At 36.2% G+C, this 27,429-nt stretch overlaps 1 protein-coding gene across 2 annotated transcripts; it reads right to left on the bottom strand.

Moving 5' to 3' along the window:
- Positions 1 to 624: 624 nt before the first annotated feature.
- Positions 625 to 26,113, bottom strand: LOC114533961 (liprin-alpha-1-like). 2 transcript variants are annotated; one of them, XM_028555597.1, is made up of 31 exons: positions 25,578 to 26,113; positions 24,956 to 25,066; positions 16,924 to 17,025; positions 15,435 to 15,599; positions 15,219 to 15,293; positions 14,745 to 14,879; positions 14,022 to 14,126; positions 13,545 to 13,670; positions 13,213 to 13,359; positions 12,536 to 12,670; positions 11,886 to 11,969; positions 11,494 to 11,625; positions 10,771 to 10,833; positions 10,158 to 10,217; positions 9,923 to 9,945; positions 9,122 to 9,430; positions 8,351 to 8,576; positions 7,934 to 8,005; positions 7,642 to 7,784; positions 7,213 to 7,552; positions 6,034 to 6,105; positions 5,504 to 5,632; positions 4,910 to 4,987; positions 4,461 to 4,558; positions 4,224 to 4,278; positions 4,084 to 4,126; positions 3,428 to 3,603; positions 2,819 to 2,896; positions 2,278 to 2,479; positions 1,654 to 1,704; positions 625 to 881 (listed from the first exon to the last, which is right to left on the bottom strand). In XM_028555597.1, exons 1-30 carry the CDS (start codon positions 25,812 to 25,814, stop codon positions 1,670 to 1,672), a joined length of 3,756 nt encoding a protein of 1,251 aa, XP_028411398.1. In that variant the 5' UTR covers positions 25,815 to 26,113; the 3' UTR covers positions 625 to 881; positions 1,654 to 1,669. The 2 variants fall into 2 exon arrangements, with proteins under 2 accessions (XP_028411398.1, XP_028411399.1); XM_028555598.1 differs by having other exon boundaries at positions 9,122 to 9,427.
- Between the last annotated feature and the right edge of the window lie 1,316 nt (positions 26,114 to 27,429).

Raw genomic sequence — 27,429 nt, 5'->3', positions numbered from 1 at the left:
TTACAGGATGTATAAAAAAACAACACTTAATATTCATAAATATTTTCTTCTTTTCAATAACATGATCGTAGGACCCTGGTAAGGTTGCGTTTATTTATACACACTGAAACTTCTTTATTCTGTTCCGTGAACAACTAATTCCACAACTGAGCACAATTACGAGAAATCGACCGTTTGTACTCTTAAAAACATATTTCAACACAAGAATTGTCGGATATTATTAAAGCAATAATTTCAAGTACTCGTACGGCATTCTCAAAGCATTGGTAATCCCTTGCATTGGGCATTGGTAATCCAAAAATGTCCGTATATCAAGTTCAGATTTGACTTCTACTATCTGAGCCTTTGAGGTGACATGAACCAATGAAATTCAACACATTTATCAGATTAGCCAATCACAAGTGCCTATGTAAAGCTCAACGAAAAAGATAGCGGTAATGGAAGTAAAGGTGGAATCCGGATTCAAAATATCCTATATAGGTCTATACAGAATAGTGCAAAGCATTGCATGGAAGTGCCACTACTCCTTGAACTCAAGCGGGAAATCTGAATACGACTAATATATACTGTATTCTGTGAATAACACAACTACTGCGGTGTATAAATTATTTAGTTATAAAACACAACTAGTGAAAGATTACTTTAGTATATTATAGACTGTCTGCTGTGTTACATGTTAGTTCAACTCACGGTCTTTACAATTCAACATCCCGAAGAAAGAAATACGAATGGAATCTCAGCTGGAACTCAACGGATCTAATTTTTTCGTAACATATTCGAACGACTTGTGGTATGAACGGCGTCCATGTTCTCTTCTGACGGTTGGGGGAGGAGTTTCAAGTCGTTGCAGACGACATCACGACAAAGACTCCCAAGATACACTAGGGAATTAAAAATCCACATATTCGTATTAGCGTTAGGAAAACATGAAACAGGGATGGATTTACTGGGGGGGTGCGGGGGGGTGCGCACCCCCCCTAGCCGTGGCCAGAGGGGGTGCAGGGGGGGTGCTATTTTTTATGGTAAAACAAAAAAAATATTGGAGACAGAATAATTTGAGTAATAAAATAAGATAAATAAAGATAAGCAAACTGTGAACAATTAAAACTGAAACACAGAAACACAGGAAATTGCCATTGAGGGACTCTAAATTTTAAAATTTTCCCGGGGGAGGATACTCCCGGACCCTCCTACAAGGCTCACACTTTTATTGTTTGATATATACGTGCTCCCCACCCAATTGTCAGGTCTGCCTATGCCAGTGATCAAGAATATGACTAATAAAAAATGGTGCCTTGAATCAATGGAATTTTTTTGTTGACTTTAATCATGCAATGCCCATGACTGATGACCGACACCCACAAACGTCTGACAGAGCGGCACCCACAAAGGAGAGACTATAGACCGACCGACACCTACTGCGCACTATAGCACCCCCCCCTGCAAAATCATGCTGGATCCATCCCTGACATGAAATGACAATCAATTATACTTCTCAGAAACATAAAGACAAGAACAAAGAAGAAAAAAATGTTATTAATAACAAATTAGTTACTCTTGGTACATATTCCAACCAGTACATGTACCTGTACAACATCTTTCGTATATTTTGCTAGCAAAATAGACTTGATCAGCAGAAAAAAAAATACTAACCATTGTTTTGCGAATGTTATGACGCACTTGCTTTTCCAGTAGATTCAATTTCTAAAGCAGATGAACAGTTGGTTACTGTTCCCGACTTTAATTTAAAAGCTTATTTAAAAAGTTACCGCGAGGTAAAAATGAAAATCGAAGCTCAGGAATATAACTAAATCTTATGTTTTAACATTTACTAGGTTTTAACCAGAATCGAATGCTATAGGTACATTTAACTTATTTTTAATTTTGCTTTGCATTATTTTTGCTGATCACTACAATATTGATGATAACGAGGCATGGATACGGATGTGAACGATAAGGTTCTCGTAATAAAGCATTGTCCCTGGCTTGCACACGTATCAATGTTGCTCGTCTAAACAGACCTTGTACATGATGACTTGATGCTCTTATATTTCTAGTCAAATTTTAATAAACCACTGGAAATTTTTATTTACTATTTCATCACTGGAAGATCTCAACTACGGAAATTTTCTATACGCATAATGTTTCCATGGTATATCCGTACTGTACTATATCCATAGTATGGAAATGGAAATCAGCATGGATAGTATAAATTCCATACTATATCCAACTAGAAAGCATACGAAGAGTAGAATGTTTTTAAAAAAAGCGATATACCTTTTCCGTTCGTCCGCCTTCCTCCGATACTCGCTGATGATGTTGTACTCGTTTGACTGATCGATGAATCTGATCCTGAATTCGCTCCATCCAACTTTCCTTCCTCTTTCTCTTTCACTTTGTCCATTTTATCTTTTTTGTCCTTCTTCTTTAAGATCTTTCGCCATGACTGAGTGCGTTTGAATTTGTTGCCGTCTCCAAGCTGTAAAGTTGAGTGCTAAAATGTACTCTTTGTGCGAGGTGACGATTTATCGGTCAATTTATGATGAAATTTTTTACTGGCATGGTCAATTTAATTGGGATGACCACAGGGTACTCAAAGTTCTCAAGTACAAGTGGACCACTTAGCACTTAGTTGCGCATCTCCGATTTTATAATTGAAGTTTCCCTACAGAATAAACTTCGAGATGGTGCAGCACTACACCTTCACTGATATAATTATTGCTAGTGATATCGGGACATCGTTGTTAAAGTTTGGTGAACTATAAGACAATAAAGAGCACGCGTTGCTTTCCCATTGCAATAAACGTAATACACGTACCTCCATATCAGCATTTATTGTACTGGATTGTGTTGTACTCATCAGCTTTGAATATTCTTTCTCCAATAATTGACATATCTACATGCAACAAAGAAAAAAATGATCAAATTAGTTCGTCGTCACTTAGTTTGAACCGCCGGAAAAAACAAACTTTTTTGAGGTTAAACTTATGTAAATTAAAGTATATGAGGGCACCCTCAACTTTTTCATGAAATGGTATAATGTGGCGAGATGTGCTTGTTCTTATCTTGTTGACAAGCGGGCAACAAGATGTTAATCATGCAGGGAAGATTCTTAACATGGCATGTATATACATTTAGCTTTGCTGCAGGGTAAAAAGTGAGTAATTCATAGCAATATCATATATAAAAGCAATGTTGCCATGATGGAAAATGCCCTGAAAAACACTCTGCTGTACTTATTAATAAGTATATACAATATATCAGACTGCATATGAATGGGTTTTTTGTCCCCATCATTTCGTTCTTTCCTTTATAATAATTTAAAAATTGGTGAAATGACAAGTTTGCTGTGTTGTTTCGAACGCATCTTATTTACAGCACTCCACGCAAATTCACGTACAGCTATTATATTAGTCGTTCGATCTACCTGATTGTTTGATGTCGGAACTTGCAAACACATTGCCAACGTAGAATGATTGAAATCTTGGTCGAGTATGAACAATGCACCATGAATTCCACTAAACTTTATATTATCGGCATACGCTTCCAACCCAACCGATGCAAGCCATTTTATTACACGAGTATTGCTCCATACGAAAACATCTAAACACAACGAAGAAACACACCAAAGAAACAAATTACCAAGGGTGTATTTGTACCTTCCTGAAGTGATATAGAAAGAAGTTATTATTACCAACATGCATATTAACACACAGTCATGTAGCTGATCCAGCGTCGAGGCCCTTCCTTTTCCACCAATCGCAAAAACCCACTCGAAAGCTCGCTGCGAGGCTTGCATGTAATCAAAATCAACTTTTTCTTATAGAATAAAACATCTCGTAGCGAGCTTGCGAGTTAGCCAGTGCGATACGAATTCCATGGAAATTCCATCAAAATGCAAATATAGTCAAATTTTAGCTGGTAAATTTTATTTTAACAACCAATAAATTCCCCAGTGCACATGCATCGCGTTTATAAATTAATTAATACAAGATAATTAATAATTCGATATTCTGAACGATCAACCGGTTATATAGCAACGGGTGGACCTAACATAGCTACCTATTGTAAATAATTGAATACCTTTATTTTCGCTCTGACTGCCCTGTCTTCTCTTTTCAAGTAACTGAATAAATTAAATATTTATTTTCATTTGCGTTTGATACACACGTGATATTTTTAAAATTCACTCCCGGACAAGACAATGCATAATGGTGACTTACCCTTCTATCAAATTTTAGACTTGCTAAACATTTAATGCCACATTGTATACTACGCCTAAAAAAAGAAAAAGGAATATTGGTTAACCATGGAAAGATAATGAACAAAAACAGATGATAGCTGATGTATTAGGGAGGCTTTTTACTAAAAATTTCGAGTGAAAAATTTCCAGTGATTTCGTCGCCTTTACAGACGAAGACTTGTGATCGCAAACCCAAACACAACAAATTTTGGCTTACCTATGAAAACTATCCACTACTTTTAAATATTTCTGATAATCTTTCTTAGAAATATGTTCGAGCATTCGCGCATCAATTAAACATTCATGGAATGTACTCTAGAAAAGAAAAGAAAACAGTTCAAAACGTTTATGTCGGAGATTCCGATATGTTCCAAGAATTAAAGATTATTCAAACGGTAACGGCTATAATACTGAATACATAGGATTTAGCATGAAAGAGAAGAGTTTTCCCCCTTTCCGTACTAGGTTTTTCGTTTCGTTCAACCCAAACAAACATACGGTTCGAAACTGCATTAAAGCATAATTTGGAGTTATGCGGAATTGAAACCACGTCTAATGTTTCAACTCCCACGAGTCTTATACCAATAATACTGGTTAATCTTTTTTTTGTGAACACTCGGCAAACAGCTTAGATCTTCTTCAGTAAAACATTCTGGTGACCCGTACCTTATATTGCGGCAATCCAATACTAGGAAGCCAGCAATTCGCAACCCATTCGTGGTTCATTTCACCTCGCACTAAAAGCTACAAATAAAACGTGACGTTTCAAAGTTTTACTCCAACATTGGTATTCTAATATAGGACTTCAAGCTGACAGTCACAGGGAAAAAAACGAAAAAAACGGCTGCGTAAGGGTACAAGAATATTTGCATGTATTTATATAAAACTACAGAACTTTAGAAGTTTTCTGGCATGTGTTATACATGTATGTGTAAAGATCCCTAATCTTCTTAGGGCACATAATACACGTATGAGCTTAAAGATGAATCAGTGTGTTTTTATACATTCCAAGGCCAACGTCATTAAACTTGCTAAGCAATAACGACAAGTTCTAATGCGATAAACCGTCTTGATACAATAATCATAGCGATTACATTAATCCTTGAGAACCCGATTTCATATATGAAGGGGGTAAATTGAGCGAAAGAGGGGGAAACGTTAGTGAAATAAATCAAGCAAGTTCCTTTGCTTTAATTGTTTAATTATAAATACATGCATTATAATTATCTTATTACGAAGCGCATGTTTAATCAGACTCACCTCTTTGCTAGTCATCGGCTGTGACGGGCTGGTTAAAGCCACGATTTCTTGAATGGCTAGTCTCAATTTTAGTCGGTGAAGAGGATTATTTATACCAATTTCATGTTGAATTTCCGTATCTGATAACGCCTATACAAACAGTGTCGAAAACACACGGATGAAAATTCCACACTTTTCAACACTGCTTGAATGTTTAATAATCGATGTTGGGGCCCTGCATGTTCTAGCGCTGAATGCAACAGCAATTTGGATATGGAAACAGACCTTAGATCAACTAGGGAAAGAACTTAAAGACCATGAAGGTGATATTATAAAGGGATGTAACTCGTCTCATTTGAAGATTCACAATAACAAAACTACAATTCGCCATGAATTTCCCACCTTAATTATCACAGCAGATAACTTATGTGTAAATCATAGCACAAAACTCATGTATTTAAAAAACAAATACTCATGAATTTATCGAGGGGAGCATTTTTACCCTTGGTGCATTATTAGTCGATTAAATAGTAGCTGAAAGACACACATACCGACATTATTGCGCCACTTTTTACATTTGCACGACAAGCAGCCACGTACCACGCTGGCATACCCACCCATAACTATATACAACGAAACAAATTAGTCAAAATCAACTTGGTATAATAAACCAGCATTTGTAGTTGATGTTTACATAAAGTTTTCTAGTATGATTCCAAGGTATTGAAAGGGGTATAATAAAATTTATTATATGTGTATAGAGATCGATTTATATATGCACAGCAGAATCATGAAATATAAATCGTATTTCACTGTGGAAATTAATTCCATGAAATTTGATTGGACGTAAGATGATTTTCACGGGTGAAAAAATGCCATACACGGCTTTTGATTGGACGTACATGAAAAATTGTCGTATGGGAATTTGTTTACATATTTTTCAAAATTGCGTCGAAATATAGGAGTGAGATTCAAAACATAATTCTCAATTAAATTCAAGACATTTTCACATTCAGCATAATATAAAATATTTCGGAAAGAATATCTAACTTCTATTGAACAAAATTACAAAGAAACAGAACGGTAATAAATAGGTTTTGATGCTCGCTGTAGATTATAAAAGCGTGTCGTTGTCAAATTGATCTGTATAGACATTTAATAAACAAATTACTTCATGGTTGTCTCGTTTGTACGATTTTTTTTATGAACTCGTTGTGAAGGATCGCAAACTCACTCGTTCGCTACCCTTACTGCTTCTTTTTACCCTTCACAGCTCGTGCATAAAAATCGTACGTACTCGCCAACCACGAAGTAATCTCTATATCCTGGCATTGATGGAGAACTTCCAACAAAAACATTTTGCTTCATGAAGAGTAATTTTAATTAGGTAACCATAGAGATATTGCCAAATGTGGTGTGAGGTTTATCAGGGCCATCCAAAGGGTTTCCATAAACTTGTGCTTTATTGAAAGATTTGAAATAATACAGAAAAAAACTTTTAAAACAGTCGAGAGTATAAGATATAATAGATTCATGTTACTGACGGATTTACACGTTCTTCCAAAACATGATTCTATAAACCAGCTTGTTATCGAGATGGCCCAAAAATAAATAGTTTATAGATATAACCGAAACAGAACCGAGGTGAAACATGCTCATACATGTCCATGTGTATTATGTTGTTGATTCATGTTGTTTCCAAACAATATTTTAAAAAACGTCTTACTTACTTCTAACCAAGCGACCACAGTATGCGCATTCCACATGGCAAATGGCGTTTTTGCGGTCAGAGCATCCCCCAGTAGTATCGATCCTCGCTTGATTCGTCTGTCCAGCTCCCTTTTTCCCATATTCGAAGAGTAGGAGTCGACAGATGCCGTATCGCTGTCCGATTCGGACCCAGTGCTTCCCGTACTGTCTCGATATTTTGACCGTGATTTCGAACCAAATATTTTATTAAAAGAGCCCCTTAGACCTCGTTTCCTCAGCGTACTATTAGGAGAGGCGGTGCCAGAGGGGCTATCCAAACCAGGAGGACTGGTCGCCGCCGGAGAGGGGGTATTGTGATGACTAAAAAAAGAAAAGTTGTATATTTTCCCCGGAGTTTCTCAAATTAAACGACATGAGATTCATAAAACACGTTGAAACTCCGTGATTACCGTTTTCTCACGGGGGGCGTCTCAGGGCTCGTAAGACCCGATGGAGATAAATCCGAGAGGTTTTCTGCTATAGGACCTCGTGCCAGAGGATCAGAATCTGATGATGCGGATTGTGAGCGGGTAGAAAGACTTTCTTTACTCATCTGGAAAAAAAATGTTTGTATCATTGACGAATCGAATTTACCTGAAGCGTCTGCTAGATACTGATTCTCTCTCCGTTATGCTTTCTTTGAGATTGCAATTTTCAAATAAATAATATACCGATGCATGAAAATATCACATATACGCTTACCCGCAACGGCTGGGTGTCCATGGGATCATATTGGGGAAAAGGGAACATTGAAGGAGGTGCAATGAAGTTGTCCTGAAAGGAGAAGTTTCAATTAGTTTACTGTATAATTATAAATGTTGTCTCTAACCATTTCACCTCACTCACTGGTATTTTCGAAATCGGATGTTCAGCATTAATAATGAAGATGCAAAATTGCCCCTAACCCAGCAACATTTGTGCTCATTAAGGCACGTTCTGGCATTAAATAATTAGGCTTTTGTTCGTACAATAAGCAAATTTGTGTGTGCAATCAAAGACGATGCATTCTGGGTAATCAGCCGGATGCAACGGAGCGCGTGTATTGAGCTAAGAATGACTGGAAAATGTTATATTCATCTTTACATGAAACGTATACAAAGAATAATATCTGTACTTTACCTTTTCTGAAGAAAACAAATCCTCGATGGAATTTCTTTTACTGCGATTTGATAATGAACTTTCAGCAGATTGTGTTGCTGGAGAGTTTGTACTCGAAGATCTTAAACCTCTGATTTCAGATAAGGAATCAACACTTTGGGTGTCTGAGCCATATTCACTTTCGAGATTTCTTTCTAACTCAGCAAGTAACGCACTATCGTCCATCTCGGGATCTTCTTTTAGTAAGCTAGAAAAAAAGAAATCGAAGGGGTTTATTGCTATCTAAGGCCATTCAATAGTTTCTGCGATCACAGTTACAATTTCGGGAAGGAAACTCATGTGTATGGCAGTACCTTTCAGGGAATTTGGTGGAAGTAATTATTACTTCAGGGAATTTAAATTAACCGTTAAGAGATTAACATGTTTTAATGCATGCCGAGTTATTTCTTCCAAGTATTTGTTCCGATTTAAAAGGCAATTGCTACTAATCCAAACTGTCCAGGTGCGTGAACAGAAAGAGATAACGTTGACTTAAGCCCCGTTTACACTACAGTCAATTTAATGGCACGCGGCACGGCTAAAATAGGTACTCGTACCAATTTAATCCGCGCTCGGCCTTTGTCATGGTAGCCTAAACACATATTAAACTGGGCCAATAAATTGATTGTAGTGTAAACGGGGCTTTATATAAACAGGCTTTCATGAGAGGCTTTCTTATGGGATACTTGATCAACCGATATTAATTCAAAGCTACTGGGAGACCAACATGAATTCGTTATAATATTTCGATACCTTAATTCTCTATTAATCGACTCGATTTGTTCCTGGATCATAACCGCCAGTTCCTCGGCGCCATCGCTAAGTTTAGTCGCTTTACTTTCGTCAGCACAACCGGCGTCCTCGTTCTCCGCAGCGTCTTCACTGCCATTCTCTATCAACCCTGCGCCATCAAAGGCCTTCGAAACACTTTCCAAGACTGTTGCTTGCTGTAGTTTGTGCCAGTCTTTTTCGTTTATAGTCAGGACACGATCTGGGTCGTTGATATCCTCGCGTCCTTTCTTTTCTCGGACTGGAATCGTTCCGGGAACTTCTAGAAAACTGCTAAAGGGAAAAAATGCATTAATTTTAACAGATATGTATGAAGTACTTCATGATCTAGCCATTATATATATTATATCATATATGTAGCATATTACATCAATTTTAGATTTGTTAGAACTTATACTGAAGTGATGAGCATGCACACACGCACCCTCACTCAGTGGATAATAATATTTTTTTAATGTTAAGCAGTAAAGCAGATATAGTATCTAAAGTTGGTAGGAGGCGCCATTGTGACACTAACTGCCAAAAAATATATCTATTAAGGTAGTATATCTAATCATACTATAGTCACATTAATCGCCAAACGATATATGTATTACTGATAGCAGTATATCTACATATATATAACGCTGGTAGGATGAACTATAGTGACACTAATTGCCAAAGGATAAACAGTATGTAGACTAGAGTCACACTCATGATCATGAAGTGCAATCGAAACTTATAAATAAACACGATACATATAAGACAAATGCATATGAAGTCTACCTTTTTGTCGAGTCTCCATTATTCTAGTAAAGAAATAAATATACTTCAAATAAATAGAATAAATAGACGGTGAAAGCGATTACGGCTGGTGCAAGTGCATGACGTCACAGCTCAAATTATACGAGCTTACAGTTTTGTGAAATATTTTACAAGCGTTCATTGCATGCCACTGGATAAACTGAAGTTACGTTCAATTAAGACAACAATATCGTAAATTCAGAGAACCCACACATACCTTAACTTGTGATCTCTCTAATTGAACAGTTATTTTTTCCAATTTTATTTCTAATAATTCCTAAAAGGGAAACATGCTGTTTGAAAAATCGTCTTTTTGCTCGATTTACAACTTAAATATTTAAAAGCACAGAAAAGCCACATAAACTGATTGTTGATGTACATAAAGTTCTTTCTCAAAAGAATTTGCAGTTTTTCAACTACGCGGGGAAAACATCGCGGTGCACGATACGCTTGCGGCACAAACACTGAAGACGTAAGATCTCAGCTACTGTACAAATGATAATAGAATAACGCGCGTGAAATGAAGAGGACGCCATGTCACGTCATCGCTGACGTCACAAATACGAGCTTGCCATATGCGAAGCAATAAAATTCAGGTGGATTAATAGTTCTTGCCCACGTGGGCAGACATTTACTATCATTCAGACGAAATGTCATTGGGGGATCAAAAATCGTCCGCAAACCATACAAAGGAAAGCAATGGTATACGAAGTTCAACGTAGAAGTTGTTTTTATCTCATAGCCCGAGAAATTTGGAAGATTTTTTGACGCGTTATTCAATTTGAAACTCTACCTAGTCAAATGATACGCAAACATATACAAACATATACCTTTTCTCTTCGTAAATCTTCTAATTCTAATTTTCTACATTCTAATTCTTGAGAAAGGAACGTCTAAAAGATACAGATACAACGTTACAATAAGATGTCATGAGGGCCGTAATCAATATTTTTGAGCTAGGAGTGGGGGAAATGATGTTCTTTGCATAGATGGGGACCGTTTCGGGGACCAGGAAACTTTTTAAAAATTGTAAGTTGAACTTATTCTAAGGGGAAACTGCGCCCTTGTCCCCCCCCTCCTGCTGTGTACAGCCCAAGATGTCATTTAGTTGCTTCGAAAAGCGCAATCACACGAGAGTGCCACAACTGAGTATTACAACGGTTTCCTCCCAAATTAAAAATCACAAAAACATTACTGCACTTTTTACTGTTTCACCCCAGTGGGGGAATGATGTACAGTACCGCTCAGAAAGAAACCTAACAGAAAACGCGTTCCAAACGCCTATTTAAATCCGGCACGAATCTATTACCCATCTATTACTCATATTAATATAACCCAGGCTTATGTCGGAATTGTGCGATGAGAGGACGTGGTTTCAATGGAGGTGAAGAACGTGTTTCTTAGAACGCGTTCTTCTATGGAACGCATTCTGAACGCTGTGTAACGGATTTTGGATCGCCTTCCGAACGCAAATGGAACGAGAACGCAGTGTTAGGTTTTTCTGAGCGGTACACAATCATAAATTATTATAGATTGCAAAGTTTTCTACTTGCCTTCTCTTCTAAAGCAGTCATTCTTTCCTTTAGATGCTGTTGTAATCGATCGTTGGACTCCGCAAGTAACTTATCCACAGTTGTTGACAGCCGATGCGAATGTTCTTCGTTCATTTTCTCTCGCTGTTTTGACTATATAGAAGTACATTACGATCAAGCGATTACAATTCATGTTCATCTTTAATAAATGGTTGGCAAGATTTAAATGACACGCTATGTAATAACATGCAAGTACTATAAATAGTACAGAGTGCTTGTTTAAGTAACATAAAGTACACTATCAACGTGCACAAATACTGTTCGGCCATACTTGCCAAAACGTACGTACATTAGTGCGATTTTTTTACCAGGTTATGTGAGTATAAAATTTAAAAGACCCGAAAGGAACTGACCCTGTTTAATTCCGCTTGAATATCTTCTATTTGCTGGTGTAGGTTTGATATCCTTTCGGTGGCTGAAAAACTCTTCTCCTCTGCCTACAAAAAGAGTATACAAGCCTTTCGTAAATATGACATACACTTTGCATAGAACCCAGGGGGTTTAAATATGATATTCTAGCTTGCTGTTGTCGTTCTCATACAATATATCTGCATGCATGTTGATTTTTCTAACCCTGCGCGATTTTTAAAATTTTAAAATTATCACTTTCACGAAGATTCTACCTCTTAAGGCATTCTATTTGAAAAATGCACGGCTCCCCTCATGAAAGATATGCGTTTCAAGAGGAAAAAGTGTCACTTTTTTGAAAGGTTAAATATCAGACGAGTTAAAAGGTCACTGATATCATATGTAGCAACGCAAATAAAAACCCTTTTAAGACAATCACATGCATGCATAGATTTATAAAAGGATACGGCATTTTATCTGTACTTTATCAAAAATTATACTGTATTTTATCAAAAATTTATATGGACTACCAGAAAAATCTTACAGATTTCTATTTACTTTGTGACGAATTAAGATAAATCCAAAGGAAATTAATGCATGTGTAGGGCATGTCTCGAGAGCAAACGATGGCAGCAAGCATTGCTATAAATGTTACCTGGTTTAGGGCAGCCAAATGTACAGCGAGCTCCTCTTCAACGACGGGCAATGCCTCAGCTTTCCTCAATGACTGCTGCAATTTTTGTTCAGCTAGTTCAAGTTTCTCTTGAAGATTCCGACACTTATCTTCCGCCTAAAAAAAGAAAGACATCCATTCTGGGTCCACCGATTCTTTGGTAGGGGGGGGGGGTTGTTAGGTTTGCACAAACGCATACCGTATACTGTACAACGTAAACCGTTACTCGTAGGAGGACAGAAAAACGTAGGTGACAACTGGACAATATAAGGCTGGACCGGTTGTATAAGACTTTCTAACTAGATTTTGAATATATAGTTAAATCGTAGTATAGTTAACTCGAAATTACACGATTCTGATTGGACTAACTGGCAATGGTTAAAAGGTAACTACAGTTTTATACAGTACGTACACAACGGGTCCCTGATAGGGAAAATAAATATATTGAATGAAGTGCAAGAAGGGTGTGGCTACTGTTCAGTTCATAGCTCAAGCTGTGGTATATATACCAGCCAATGATATATCAAAACAAATACATATATATGACTAATGTACTAACGGAAATATAAAATCTTCACCAGTTCAGCTTATTTTCGGACCAAGCTTTTAATAATTCAGACGTTATTTTCGCCCCTATGTAAGAATAATAAAAGTTTTACCTGAAGCACACTGGATTCTTTACTGTTTAACTCATTCTCGAGTCTTTCGTTATCATCTTTCGCCGAAAGAAAATCACGTTGTACTTGTTGATACTTCTTTTCTAAAATTGACACTCTATCCTCAAGATCTGATTTCTGCGCCAAAGTCTACAAAACCAAGTAAGCATGTATTAGAAACTTGCAGCGCACCTTAAAAAGTGCCATCCGTCATACTATACTGTCATATGGTAGAGAAAACATCCATATCAGTTTGAAAAAGTATGGATTTAATCTAATGTATCCAAACTATATTCAATAATCTGTCGTGTAGTAAATATGAATGGCTATGCAACCTCGTCAGCATGGGATTTCCACTTCTCAGATTTCGACTGCGACCGATCCAAGTCACTTGTTAGAAGTATTAGCTTGCTGTCAAGTGAACTGTTTCGTTCCTTCAAATATGAGTTTTCTTTTAAAATCTATACAAAATAAACATGAACTTTCATCCCATAAAGTCACATTTTTTATTCCGACTAACGTAAAATAATATTGACAGACAGAAACAGAAACCATGCAGCATTCCAGTTTACATACAAATACACAGGGGTTTCATAAAGCTCGCTTCCCCAAAAGCAATTTCTTATTCGCAACCAAACTGGTTCCATGGACAAGTTCTTATGTCTCAATCATCGCCGTTGGTCATCGGTGATCACGAAAAATTTTCTTCGCCACCGGCTACCGATAATATACATCGCAGACTGTCAGCCACATTTGAGAAGTGCATGCATGGGCTTTAGATGACTATAGTTAAAAGTAGTAATTTCTCACACCTTTTCTAGCTCTTTATTCTTCTTGTCCAGCTTAAATTGTAATTCATTGATCGCATCAAGATCGTTACCATCGTCCACATCATGCGAAAGAGGTCCATTGGACAACTGCGAACAAAAAAACATGTTGTGAACTTGCACTTGTTATTTTATGTACGATTGTATCCGGATTGCTTCGGGGGTTGGTCAAATTCTGTAGTCTGTTAGAGATCGAGAAAATACCCCAAATGCTGTATATCAAACTAATAACTATTTCCTACTATAATCATTGCCTTTTAAAGGTAAACGAAGTTATCGTGCCAAGGGAATCCGGTATAGTGTAAACGCGGCTTACATTTAGTTACAAGTCGTTGTTGCAATCGCGCGTGACTTCTCCCAGCCACAAAAAATATTTTCTTGTAATATCCGTAGACTTTCCAGCGCGCGGCGCATTGGTACTGTAGTGACGTTAGTTACGCGACAGTTGTTAATTATCAAAGTCACTTTGAATTGCGAAATCGCTGTGTTAAGGAGCGTATTTCTTTGTAAGGAAAGCATGCTGTTTTTTTCACTACTTCAGCACACCGAATTGGTCTACAAATAGCACAACCACAACCAAAATAACTTCGATAAAATCAACTACACAATTGTAACATGAGGGCGTAAAGGTCTACATATCAAGCTAAACATTGTTTGCCAAATTGTTGTTCAACTGAATCTTTTAAGTTCATTCATTGCTTACAGTACCTTTCCTCCGGATCTCTGTGAAATATGATTACAATACGGCAACCCTCCGTTCACTAAAGGTATTTTATTCTCTGTTCCTTTCTCCAGTCCGCTACTCTCCCGCAATAATAAATTTTCGTCTTTTAATCGTTTCACCTGCCAAATAAAACACTCAAGTATATATTACAATAAATCTCCGTGCATCTAGCGCAGAAATTGATTAATTTATGGGGAGATGTATGAGAGATGGTTGCTTTTCTTCAGACCATGCAAAGACTTGTGTAAACAGTTAGCTAGTATAGCTAGCGTACTGATTTTAAATGTGAAATTTAAAGGTAGATAAAACTTTTTTACACCTATAGCTGGCAGTCCTGCGGGAATTAAACCCTAGTGAGTCAATCTTATTTTACATAACTCCATTGTAAGGACTAACGTAGAAATAGTTCGTCACAGATAAAACAGTCTATTGAAAGTTTGACTATATATCAATTATACCTGTTCTCTCATCATATCCAGTTCATTCTCAAATGAGTTTGCTCTATCTACGGCAGACTTTAACTTCTCACGAACCTATAAAGTATAGTTTAACCGCAATGTAAAAACCGTTACACAAAATGGACACTATTTCCATAGAAATGCTATATGCATATGAAAGATCTCATTCTGACAAACATACAAAGCTATAAGTTGGGGCAAGTTTCGCAGTCTTACCTTTTCGTCTAAAGCCTTGTGGTGTTCAAATAACGACTTTAATGCTTTTAAAACTTCAACTTCAGAAGACACACCGCCTGACATTGTCGCCTGACGTCTAACGACAGTCATCCTTAAAGAGCGCTCGTGTCTAGACACGAGACATTCAAGATGCTCCAATAATAACTGAAATGAACAGAACAAGCAAATTCTCATTATAAGTTTAACAACTTATACAGTAGGCAAAAACTAGACATTTCAAGTTTAATTTCAAGTTTTAAGGGGTATAGTTTTATCAATGCTGAAATGATTTAAAAAGAACCATTTTAAAAAGAATTGGCATAATAATAATAATTGAAATAATAAATTTTACAAAAACGAAAACCCTCCGGTATGGTCTTAAAGGAAACGTAATGTAACGTAAACGATCAGAATAAAATTTACGCCTCACTTTTAAAGTTAACACTGTCTTACAATACAAATAGGTTTTAACTATATCGCTAGTTTGTCCTATGAAAGTAGAGTCGTATTTTCGCATTGGTGCGCTTTTTTCAATGCTATAATGTTTTGCTTCTCCAAGTTGAGGTTCGAACGTCTAATGTTTGACTAATTAACACGTACCCATACACATTTTCGTACATCTGTATAGTGTGGTTTTGCACGGGGGGGGGATTGAGGGGCTCAAACCATATTAGAATGCATTGTTTGTTCGAAGATATATAAAAATATATAATAAGATGCTATTTAGACAGTTTTCATATCAGACACAGAAGACAGTTAATTATCAGTCACAAAAAAGTCTTTATAATTAGATTGGAGATTGTTACACCGGTTTCATTTTCCATTATTATCGCTGTTCAATGTTGTTGACAAGCGTGGACTGTGTTAAAGAACAGGTAGTAGCTTTTACAAATCGGAATGAATAGCGTTATGCCTGTAATTTGTTAAACGCGTGCATTTATACGCACGGTAGATATGCTGATGAAAGGGAAATTTTATAACTATACAGCAAAACACGCAATCTGTTGATTGGTTAAAGCTGTCATGCAGGATGAGACAATCATTACGGAGGAATTTAAATGCCTTCGCGCGTGGGGTTTTAAATAGGCTTATAGCCGTTCTTTCACTTTCATAACTATTTAAAACAATCAAGAAACGATTCTATCGTGTAGGATGGCATGACCCATGTATTTTGGATATTGCTTGACTTTCGGCAAGCGTCGCCAACTGCTCGTGTATTTTCCCGCTTTCCGAAAGCCCCGCGCAATCCTCGTCCTTAGGCCAAGTTCGTTTTCATACGTCGCAATTTGGTCGTGCCGAATGCAGTAAAACAATACATAAGATGGTAACGAGGCTCAATGGTGTTTATCATCTCACTATATATTGTTTGAATTGTATTCGACGCGGCCTAAATGCGTGTATGAACTGGGCCTTAATCATGCTCATTTGATTCAACGGAGGCTATTTCCTTCACAGGAGAAAAACCTTCACAGGAGAAAAATGGTCTTACTTTAATATTATTTCTTTCAGACTTGAGCTCAATAATCTCTTCATCTTTCTCAAGCAGTTGCTCCCTGGCATAATTAAGTTCTTTCACCATTGCACAAAATTCCTATAAAAAACAGGTGATACAGCATTAGAAACGAGACAGAACTGACAGGTGATAACCGTGGAATATTGTTTGTAAACGATTATATAATTGTAAATAAATAAAAAGTATACTATTTTATATGGTATACTGAAAGTATACTGTTTCTATATAGCACATTGGTAATAGGGTGATTCGAGAAAATAACTCCACAAGGTTCGATCCACAGTTTTCCACACCGATAAAGTACATGTTGGAAGACTAGTAAATCCTAAGTTTCAAATCATCTGCTGGGAATATGGTTAAACTATATAGCTATAACAATGAGTTTCACCCAGATAATTGTTTTAACTTATTTAAAACGTGGATTTGCTTATGTAAAATTTAAACCTAGGCAATTTCCTTAGACGGGACCACGCAAAATTTTCCATTCCAAAATTTTCCATCAAGAGTGTATACTGAGGTCTATAAAGCTTAATTGGGAAGGGGTCCATATATTAATAATTAGCATTTATCAGCATGCCGCACAATCAGAAAAAAACTATTTTTATACATTTATCTAAAACATTTGCTTGCAAAAACAATGGAAATCTTTCTTAATGACGCCCATCAAGTTTTTTTTTTGACAGCTGAACACAAGAGCAGGGTTTTTTTCCTAAAAGTTGGCAGCACAGTTCTTATTTCTGTGACAGGAAAAACCTGTGCATTCGTAAGCCTATATAGAAGACATTGGCGTATTGTCACGAATTCGTACGTAAACGCATATAGGATAAGTTGTATACGATTATCATTTTGACAAATGAAAACGAGTACTGACGCCAAAATCTTGTTTATTTCGTAAAATGCCGATTTTAAAATGCGACGTTTTGTACACGTGTTTATACATTTACATACGCCAGGCTAAGAATCGTACATCGTAAATCGCGTATAGTGTAAATGGACCTTAAAGCATTAAAAATTTTATCATTCTGGCCTAGGTGTTTTAAAACGTAGTTTAACTTTAATCAGTGTCAAATTTTGCCACAAAATTATAGGTTAACAAGGGTTACAACCAATAATATACGGCAACTCCCCCAACTGACAGGGGAAACTTGTATTCTCCACGTTATATTATAATTGCTAGAGATCTCATGGCGGTGGCGTGCAGTGTCCAGATTTGAGCAAGTCTTTCAAAAATCAAAGTATATTTCGTGATTTGTTCAAAGTTACCGATTTTTTGGTGATTTTGCCCAAAGTATAACATAAAGATGTCAAAAATTAACCTGCCACTTGATCCCACCGATCGATAAGCATAAACTAATCATATAAGACGAATATTATCGAATATCGGATTAGGGGCAAAGATAGACAACATTCCCATGTTCACGACATTGACCTGTTCAAAAGACCTTGAATAATACTCTGTGGGAGGTTCATATCTACAAAGATAAACTTGTTGGAATTTTTGTTTCTGATTAACGTTTAATTCATCTTCATTAATCAACTGATGGGAACTCGATACGTAATACATCACGGATAATGTCTGGAAATTAGAAATAAGTGCTAATCGCATGCCACCCCCAAAGAGTTCATAAAACTTTAATTACTAAAATGAATAGAACATATAATGAATGTTGACAACGTTTTCATATCCTTTCGTATAAATGCCGGCAAAAGTATGCTAACAATGTCAATATATGTTCATGTGATATGTCTGAGCGGCATGTAAATTAAAATTTGTAGCAGTAAATAGACGCGCAACATTTTAATCCCGGCCTTGATTATGGTAGTTTGTTTTACTGTCAGCTTATAAGTGATTTAATTAGGCGTGAATATACCTGACGAGAGATATATTAAAGTATACTTATTAGACGAGATATACTGCATTTATATAGTAAGAATACTGTTTTTAATGCACTAGTATGCATATAAATATATCAACCAGACGGTTACTAACGTCTGTGTGAACCGTATCTTGTATCCAGGGTTGACTAAAATGGCTTGTCGGTTAGAAAGCAAAAGGCAAAAACCGAGTGTCCCCGAGCTATGCAATATGAATTGTCGAGAAAAATCAAAATATTTTTACATACTTTTTGAGTTTAAAGTTCATCTCGACTTTGTAAACATATAGATAATAGTTCTACAACTAAGATTTCCTAGTAAAGTTGGCGCCTCAACAAACGAGGGTCACATAAACATCCTCTTGAATTCTGCCTGTGGGAAAATCCCAGACATAGAAATATCAAGTATCGATTCAAGATTAATTGCTATATTTAATCAGATCAGCAGCAAGGGTTAAAATATTCCACATTCTAACAACAAGTGCTGTCAAAACACTATCTTATAGTGTCAGCTAAGGATAACAAACCCTTACTGTGAGTGTTATCTGAAAAAATAAAATGAATCAATTTCCAGGTGTGTGAAAATTGAGAATGGAGGCTTGGACAGGAAAGTCGCAAAATAGATTATTACAAAACAACAACCCCAAATCATCAGTTATATTAAAAAGACCTATGCGCTTCATCACTGCTCCAATTGCCGTATGTAAACAGATCTAAATATGTCAGCTGGACTAAAATAGTTTGGTGGGGATCTTGATATACCCACACATAAATTATTACAGAACGTTTCTATGCATTATTCCAACGTTTCTTCCTTTCAGTTTACACTAAACACTAAACACACGGCGTTGTTTTCCACTTTGATTGATGAAATAAAGCGCAAGTTAGAGAGTAACAGCATATTTAAATCCAGTGATTCGTTGCTATACCTTGAAGATGACTGATTGAGAACAATGTGTGTATATGATCTATGCCTATACCATGCGGTAGAAATTCATAGTGTCATACTAACAACATATACAGTGTCATACTCACAACATACAGTGTCATACTCACAATATACAGTGTCATACTAACAAGCTATTTGCTGACTACTTTAAGCTTTCAACTAAGGGGAATCGCGTGAATGCGTCTCTCGGGAAAGGTAAGAATTAGCGTGGAATCCTGGCATTCAATGCTGCTGGCTCGGTATGTGAAAAATACTAATTGTTTATTCGTTAACTCGTTTAAGGCTGTGTTCCACTTACGCGTTTTTCATACGCACGTACACGCACGTAAAAATCTTATACATGTTAGCTTTGGAAAAACTAAGTGAATACGTCGAAGAGTGACCTAGATGTTAAATAATAAAAATTTGAAATTAAAGGATTTAAAATTTTCCGTACGTGTACGTGCATATAAAAAATAGGTAAGCAGCTTTTACACGCAGACATCACGGTAGATGTATTTAGCTAAAAAAGGTTTATTAAAGGTATACAATTTGTAAATGGTTTATATTTACAATTCTTAAAGACTCCAGCTTATATATGCAGGTCAGAATTAAAATGTCATGCATGATTCAAATAGAAATTATCATTCGTAAATTCACAGCAAAAAGTCGATGTTAATGCATGTATACTGAAGTGGCCATATATCATTCAATATCACTCTATATCGTGAGAGTTTTAGGGTTTTAAAGAGCATTTCGATTTTAGATAGAAGTCGACATCGTCTAAAACATATGTTGAAACATGACAATTTTGGCATTTCTAAAAAAAATTACGAAATCTTTAAGGAACTGCATGGAACAAGAAATACGATTCTCTAAAACTCATGTAAATATTTCAAGTTCAGTTTTGACTACCATGCAATTACGAGAGGGAATCATGCAAATTTCAATTTGATTGCCGGTCAGTTGTCGTACAGTAATTTTACTGGTCCATACAGCAAGAGATATTGCGTATCAGGACATATATCATCAGAAAATATTGAGAAATATCAGCACTGGTAAAATAAAACGCTCTTCCCAGAATACATCGTTATTTCTTTCTGAAATTATGATTTCGAGGTCATGTTCGAATAAGGCTGATTTCTGAAAAGATCTTGATTTAAATGAATGAAAAATGTTTATAAGAACGTCTTTGCTGACAAGTTATTGCATGCGCTCTTTTTAAATCCACATAGATACCATATACGTGATATTAGGCACTTAAAAAATGTAAAGTGGCACAAAACATAAAAAACAAAGAACTCTTTGAGAAAAAGGTAAATTGCTACTTTGTTTCAATAGAGAGACGCGGTGTTTTCAACAAGGACCATGCAAGCTATTGAGGTCATAAAAAGTCGATATTGCCCTTTCCATTGAATGTACTCCAAACATATTATAGACGAGATTTGAAAATTGACCCCTTTGGCAAAACTAAAAAAGACAATAGACAAAGACAAGAAACTCCGACAAACCACATCTTGTACAGTAAACACAAGCTATGAGTTAGCTAATCGATAAACAAGACAACAATTTGCGGGGTTTTTAGTTACGTTTAATATAACTTAAATCTTGAGTTTACTCATTTCATTCGTTTGTTAAAGAATTTTATTGTTCGCCATTACTGTTATAAAAACTTAAGGACTTTAACCACTCTATGCTCGAGAGACACGATGCTCGAAGAGAGTTTATTGTTTACCGTGTGATTTGGAGCTGTGTATTTAGCGTGTCATGTCTATACCCAAGTCACCTATTGCTCAAGTTGCATCATACTATTCAGAAAGAATTGCAGAAGAGTACCTCCCCCCTCCAGCTCTCTCGCCTGAAGTAGCCACGAACCATGATATGGTGCCAAAAATGTTCATAATTTACGGGTTGGCTAAATATGTACAACTGCCATAAACTTTTCGATTTCTTGCACGTACAGTAATTTTCATATCACCGCCGCTATTAGATCTTTCATAAAACTTTTTCGAAATCCGAATTGCAGGACTTATATTCGGGAGAGGTTGGAACACTACTGGTCTTCAGTAAAAGACAATTCAGTAATAATTCGCACGAAAAGCTATAGATGAGAGAATTTTTTTCTCCAATGTTTTTTGAGCGATTGCAAAGTTAGTTGCTGAATATTAAAAATGAGTACTTTTCACTTGAAATATCGCGTGCCCGTACTGTACGTACCAAAACAAATAACATACTTGAGAATAAAATGATCGTTCTACACTGGTTATTTGCGTATGTTTATTTTAAAAAATTGGACTGCCCTGATCAGGTTTCTTTTTAGTCATGCATACCTGCAGAGCATTTTCGCAGAATACAGTCATATTTAAAGATGACATGATGATAAAACAAGAGATTACAATTTGCAAGGTGACATGCACGGTCCAACAGGTGTGTAAATACAATGGTGTCTTCACTCATGGTCTTGGTGACCTTTGGTCATTTTGGAAGCAATTTTTATTGGAGTAATACTTAACTAATAAGATATGAAACTATTAATACTATCTAATCTGACCTTTATGTACTGTAATGTATTAGACTTGTCATAAATCTATCTAGAAAATTAGGTTTTTTCATGTTTCAAATTAATGAGCTCCAGATTGTTCTTTATTTAAAGCCACAGTTAATATTTGAGCCTTTTTTACTTAAATCTTGACAAGTATCTGATTATACAAAATATCACTTGGCTTTGAGCAATACTGTAATGTTGTTCATGCACTAAATTACAGAGATGTACTGTGTTGAATGCCAGATGTTTAAAAATTTATCAGATGTTCCTGTTAACATTAACCTTCTTTGACAGTTGAGTCAATAATGTACAGTATGATGATTCCTACCCAAGTTTTACAATTTATTTCATGTAAAACTAGATGATATTGTCATCTATGACAAATAGCTCTCATAATCAAATTAAAGTACAGGCAATTTTTTTATTGTTATTTTGTCAACTACATGGGGCCAAATTGTTTTGCCTCCATAAAATAAAAACATCATGTTTTTAGGGCTAAAAAAAGCACCTTGGTATCACTTGGATGCATGCAGATATTGCAGTTAAAATTTGATAAATAATTGAAGATACAATGCCCAACGAAACTATAAATGATACATAATTTCCTACAATTTAGCCTTTAAGCAAGTCAATCAGAAATACAGCAAAAATTGCTTTCTAACAATCAAATATATTATTGTATTCAGGCTATTCAGATATTTTACGTATTTAAACATACTGTGGAAAGCCAGAAGTAAACATACTGTGGAAAGCGGTGAATCTTGTATTATTATGTACATAATTATGCTGCTACAATTTCAACATCTCACATTTGCTGACAAACGATAATGTTAATTAAGAATCAATATGTACAACCTATAGCTCAATGTGAGAATTTAACAAGTACAGTTTCTAGTTGTATCCATGTTTTGATGTACCACAAGTGTTTATGAATAATAATTCTATTGAAATTCAATTCCTTGGGAATTTGGAAGCCTTGTAATACTGTCTGTGGATAATTACATCATGGATGTTATTTTTGTCTAGGAGCCTTACTATTGTTATGATACATCTTTTGACAATTGATTGGCTGATCATTCATGCAAGCAAGGCTTCTCAGCCAAATTGTCTATAAATAAATAAATATGGCAATGGAATGGATCATTGACCAAGACAAAATACCAATGAAGTTTGTCTAATTAGACAAACAGATATGCCTAGTTTGTCCTGTCACTGAAATTGTGTACAAACATAACATTTGGTGAACTAGGGACAGAATTAATACATAACATTTGAACACACATGACTGAAAAAAACAATGTACACCTAAAACATTTAAGTATTTTATTGAGCTCCTTTTTGATTCAGGAGCTGTGACCTATCAGATGAATAATGTGTCCAGACTGATTATTCATTATTTTCATAATTTGAACCTTAAACCCAGTACCTGAGTACAAACAAGCAAAATTATCAGGCATTCAATAGCCAGGACTATCGATGTTGTACTGTTGTATTACTTATCGAGCATATCAATTCTATTCAGTTGTACATTTCAGCGGATCATAAAGAATCATAACACACAAAGTCATATGCTGTGCAATATGCAAGCCAATTTTGGCAATTAATTAATGCTGGATATTGGACACACAATTTGTAAATACTGAATACAAATTGGCACACAGACTAAAGAAAATGTATATTAATTACAGCAAGGAGATAACAAACAGTGAACAAACAGATCAGCGAAATGCTATTCTATGAGCATGTTTTAGGGAATTTTTCTGCCTCTTATATTGAGCTAGGATCTGATAAGTGACCACAAACACCAAAATGTTTTGTCAGGAAATACCTTGAAAAATTATTAAATTCCTTCAATACTTTAGAATTGCTTTAATAAACTGTTGATATCATGGTCAGATTTTTTTCTTAGTCATAGTAGAACAGGATTAGTCTTTGTCCTAAAGATTTCATCACTGATAAAATGGCTAGGGATGACTCTAGATCAAGCAAACTAATTATTATACCAACCCACATGCTGTTCAAGTATTTCAAAGCAAGACTCAAGCAATCATGCAGATGGACAATATTCCACAGTTGTATAATGATTTGCGCCAAAACTCAGCATGGCTTATTTAAACAAGCAGTACTATTTTATTGAAAAACCATTAAAACCTAACACATTTTATATTGCTAACCATTTTTCAGTACGTCGAAAATCGCCGTAAATGGACATTCGGTGTAAGATTAAACATATGTGAACATACATTAAGAAAACAATAAGGCAAGTTATAACTCCATCTCCAACTGTGAAAATGTTGTATTAAGCTCAAAATACAGATCGAAATCACAACAATGAGTTGGAAGAATGCTATTTTAGATTAAACATTTATCGACACCTCACAAAGACAGCTTATTAGAGTGTTTTGAAACTTTGTTGAATAATTGCAATTGTTTAAATGGAGTATGAAAGCATGGCGTTTGCGATGTCTGTGCGTCACAAGTTTTATGCGATTTATACTTTCTTGTTCTCCGTCCGACGTATTTCAAAATATTTGTTTTAGCCGTAGAAACAATGAGAAGACATGAATACTCTTAAAAAAGTGACCCCGGTTGAAGGATATGCACTGTATTGATTAATATATTTGTGCCTGAGTGAACATTTGAAACAAAACATTATCTAACCTCTGACAAAACTTTGACATGCGACGCTCGCTTTCCTTCGCGTATTTTAAAGTTTCCCTCATAGTTGATCCCGTCTAAACCAGCAAGTCTTTCTAAAGTTTGTTCATCTGCCTATCAACAGGGAGGAAATCATATTAAAAGTAGGAAATCATGGTTGAGCTAAACACAATAACAAAATGTTAAGAATCACCCGTTTCATAAAACAACACAAGCATTTTAGACAATCACATTTCACGACAATAAACGAAGCAGGATAATTATAAAGTCTACGACTGCTTAATGTGTTTTGTATTTGATTAACAGCGCATTTAGCAAGCGCTTAAATACGCCATAAAGATAAAACCAAAATGTAGAGCGATTTTATTAGAACACTACATTCGGAAGTTGCAATTAAAGTCATCTCTGAACGATTAGAAGGCAATGTTTAGCAAATGACGATTAAGTTATTCATGTGGAATTGTGTGTTAAATATACACAAGTGAAACATGGAAACGACTTTGAACAATTTACTTAACTAATGTCAATACAAGAGAACTCAATGAAATATGCTAAGCAATAACTAACGATAGATGTACGGCCATTGTTTACAATGATACATACAATACACATTGAGTATAAATACCTCGGCTAAAATGATTTCTAGACGACGCATCAGGCCTTCCTTCTCGCTGTTCGATTCGCTAAGCTTAGCTTTCGTTAATGCTACTGTTTCTTGTGTTTCTCGCAAGGATTCCATGAGCTTGTCACGCTCATCCAGCATGTTAACCATGAGTTGTTCAAAGTTGCCTTCGTCTGCCTGATCGTCATTCATATCTGTGCTATTCTCGTGAATCGTAGCCATCACGTCTGTGCAATACATGTTTCAAAGTTCTCCTCAAGCGAGCGAGACGTGTGGTTGAAATCACAGATATTATATTTACGCCAACTCACGGTGCATGCATATTTCGAGGAAGCAACATGTCAGCTGCGATCAGCCATCGAAATATAAACACACACACGACATTCAGACCAACTTGTTTGCCGTGAAATCACATTATTCCGTACCCTTATGAAATTTGCAATATCTCTTTGCTCTAGGGACAATAATCAATGAAAAACACACACTTGATCGCTTACTATGCACCACTATAAAAACCGCTTCGAACCTCAATCAGAACCTCCCATCGACCTTTGCGAGCTGCTTTGAACTATCCACTAACATATACACGTCAGTGGTATACAAACTGCATGCGCAGTCCGCAGAGGGCTGGCAAAAAAAACGATGGCACTCCACTCCACAACTAGTAACAATAGTTTGATAAGAATAATTCAACTAAGCAACTAATTTAACTTTAGATATACGCTTGAACATGTGTTTATATCATTGTATATGTGGGCAAATCCATTATCCATTACCATTTGCTTTTTTACGGTATTACCTTATTTGATACTGCTTTTTATGTTCATATCGAGGCCGCAGTGAACGAGCGTACGTCAAAGTAGAAAGCACGTAGCCAGAACAAATTAGGAATAGCAATGTAATATTTTGTGCATACGTTATATGCTTTTTATAGATATATTGCCAAAGAAATATAAGAAACAAATTTTATACATGATTATATTTCAAATATGTGGGTGGCACCGTGGCAGTGATTGTGAGACTTTATCGCCTGTATTCTAAAAGCTCACTCACACTAAAACTCATTGAGTGGGAGATCTTAATCTTCTCATAACGTTTCAATGGTGGTATTTCCAGCCGAACAGGGGCTTGATTTTCAGTGATTTACCTTATATATTTCCATCTAATCAGAAAAAACTTTCTCATTGATCAGCATTAACAAAATTTATATGTCACACTCGATGAGTATGAGTGTGAGTGAGCTTTTTGAATACAGGCGTAAGTCTTTTATTGAGTGGGAAAGATGAGTGTTCAAGGTAATGTCCGGGATATTTGGGGACTAAACGCTATTACTGATAATATTCAATATCTATCTAGCAGAATATTCAAATTTCAGAACGGGCAACCGGGATCTGAGTGGTCATTGGGGTAGGCGCCCCCTCCCCCCCCCCCCGCACGTCAATTGAATAGATTGCACTTTTTATTGTGTAATCTATGCAATAGAATCGCGGTAAATTTAGAGAATAACATGTTCCGGGATTTACTCAAGGCCTTCAGGCTAATTTACCGGCTGTTGCTGTGGAAACAACGCCGGCAATCATAGTAGGAATAATCTTTTAGGCGCAGCCTGGTTTTGTAAAGTGTCGACGTCGTGAACAAGCCGTACTGTCAGCCATACTCAAACCGACACGGAAATCAGAAGGTAATGGCCTCTTCCACTTGCACGTATACGTACACGAAATCGCACGTACGGCTTGCGCGTAACCTGCGATCAGTAGGCGCCTTGAGAGTACACTACAGTTTTATTGTCATGCATTGAAAAAATTAACCGCTACGGCTGGCATTAGCGACCAGTTTCCAGTCATTGAGCATGCCC

Source organism: Dendronephthya gigantea, unplaced genomic scaffold (assembly GCF_004324835.1).
Source record: "Dendronephthya gigantea isolate DGI-Jeju-01 unplaced genomic scaffold, DenGig_1.0 000096F, whole genome shotgun sequence".
In the NCBI taxonomy this organism is placed as follows: Eukaryota; Metazoa; Cnidaria; class Anthozoa; order Malacalcyonacea; family Nephtheidae; genus Dendronephthya; species Dendronephthya gigantea.
Note: the sequence above shows the minus strand (reverse complement) of the source record. Positions and strands in the feature narration are given on the sequence as shown.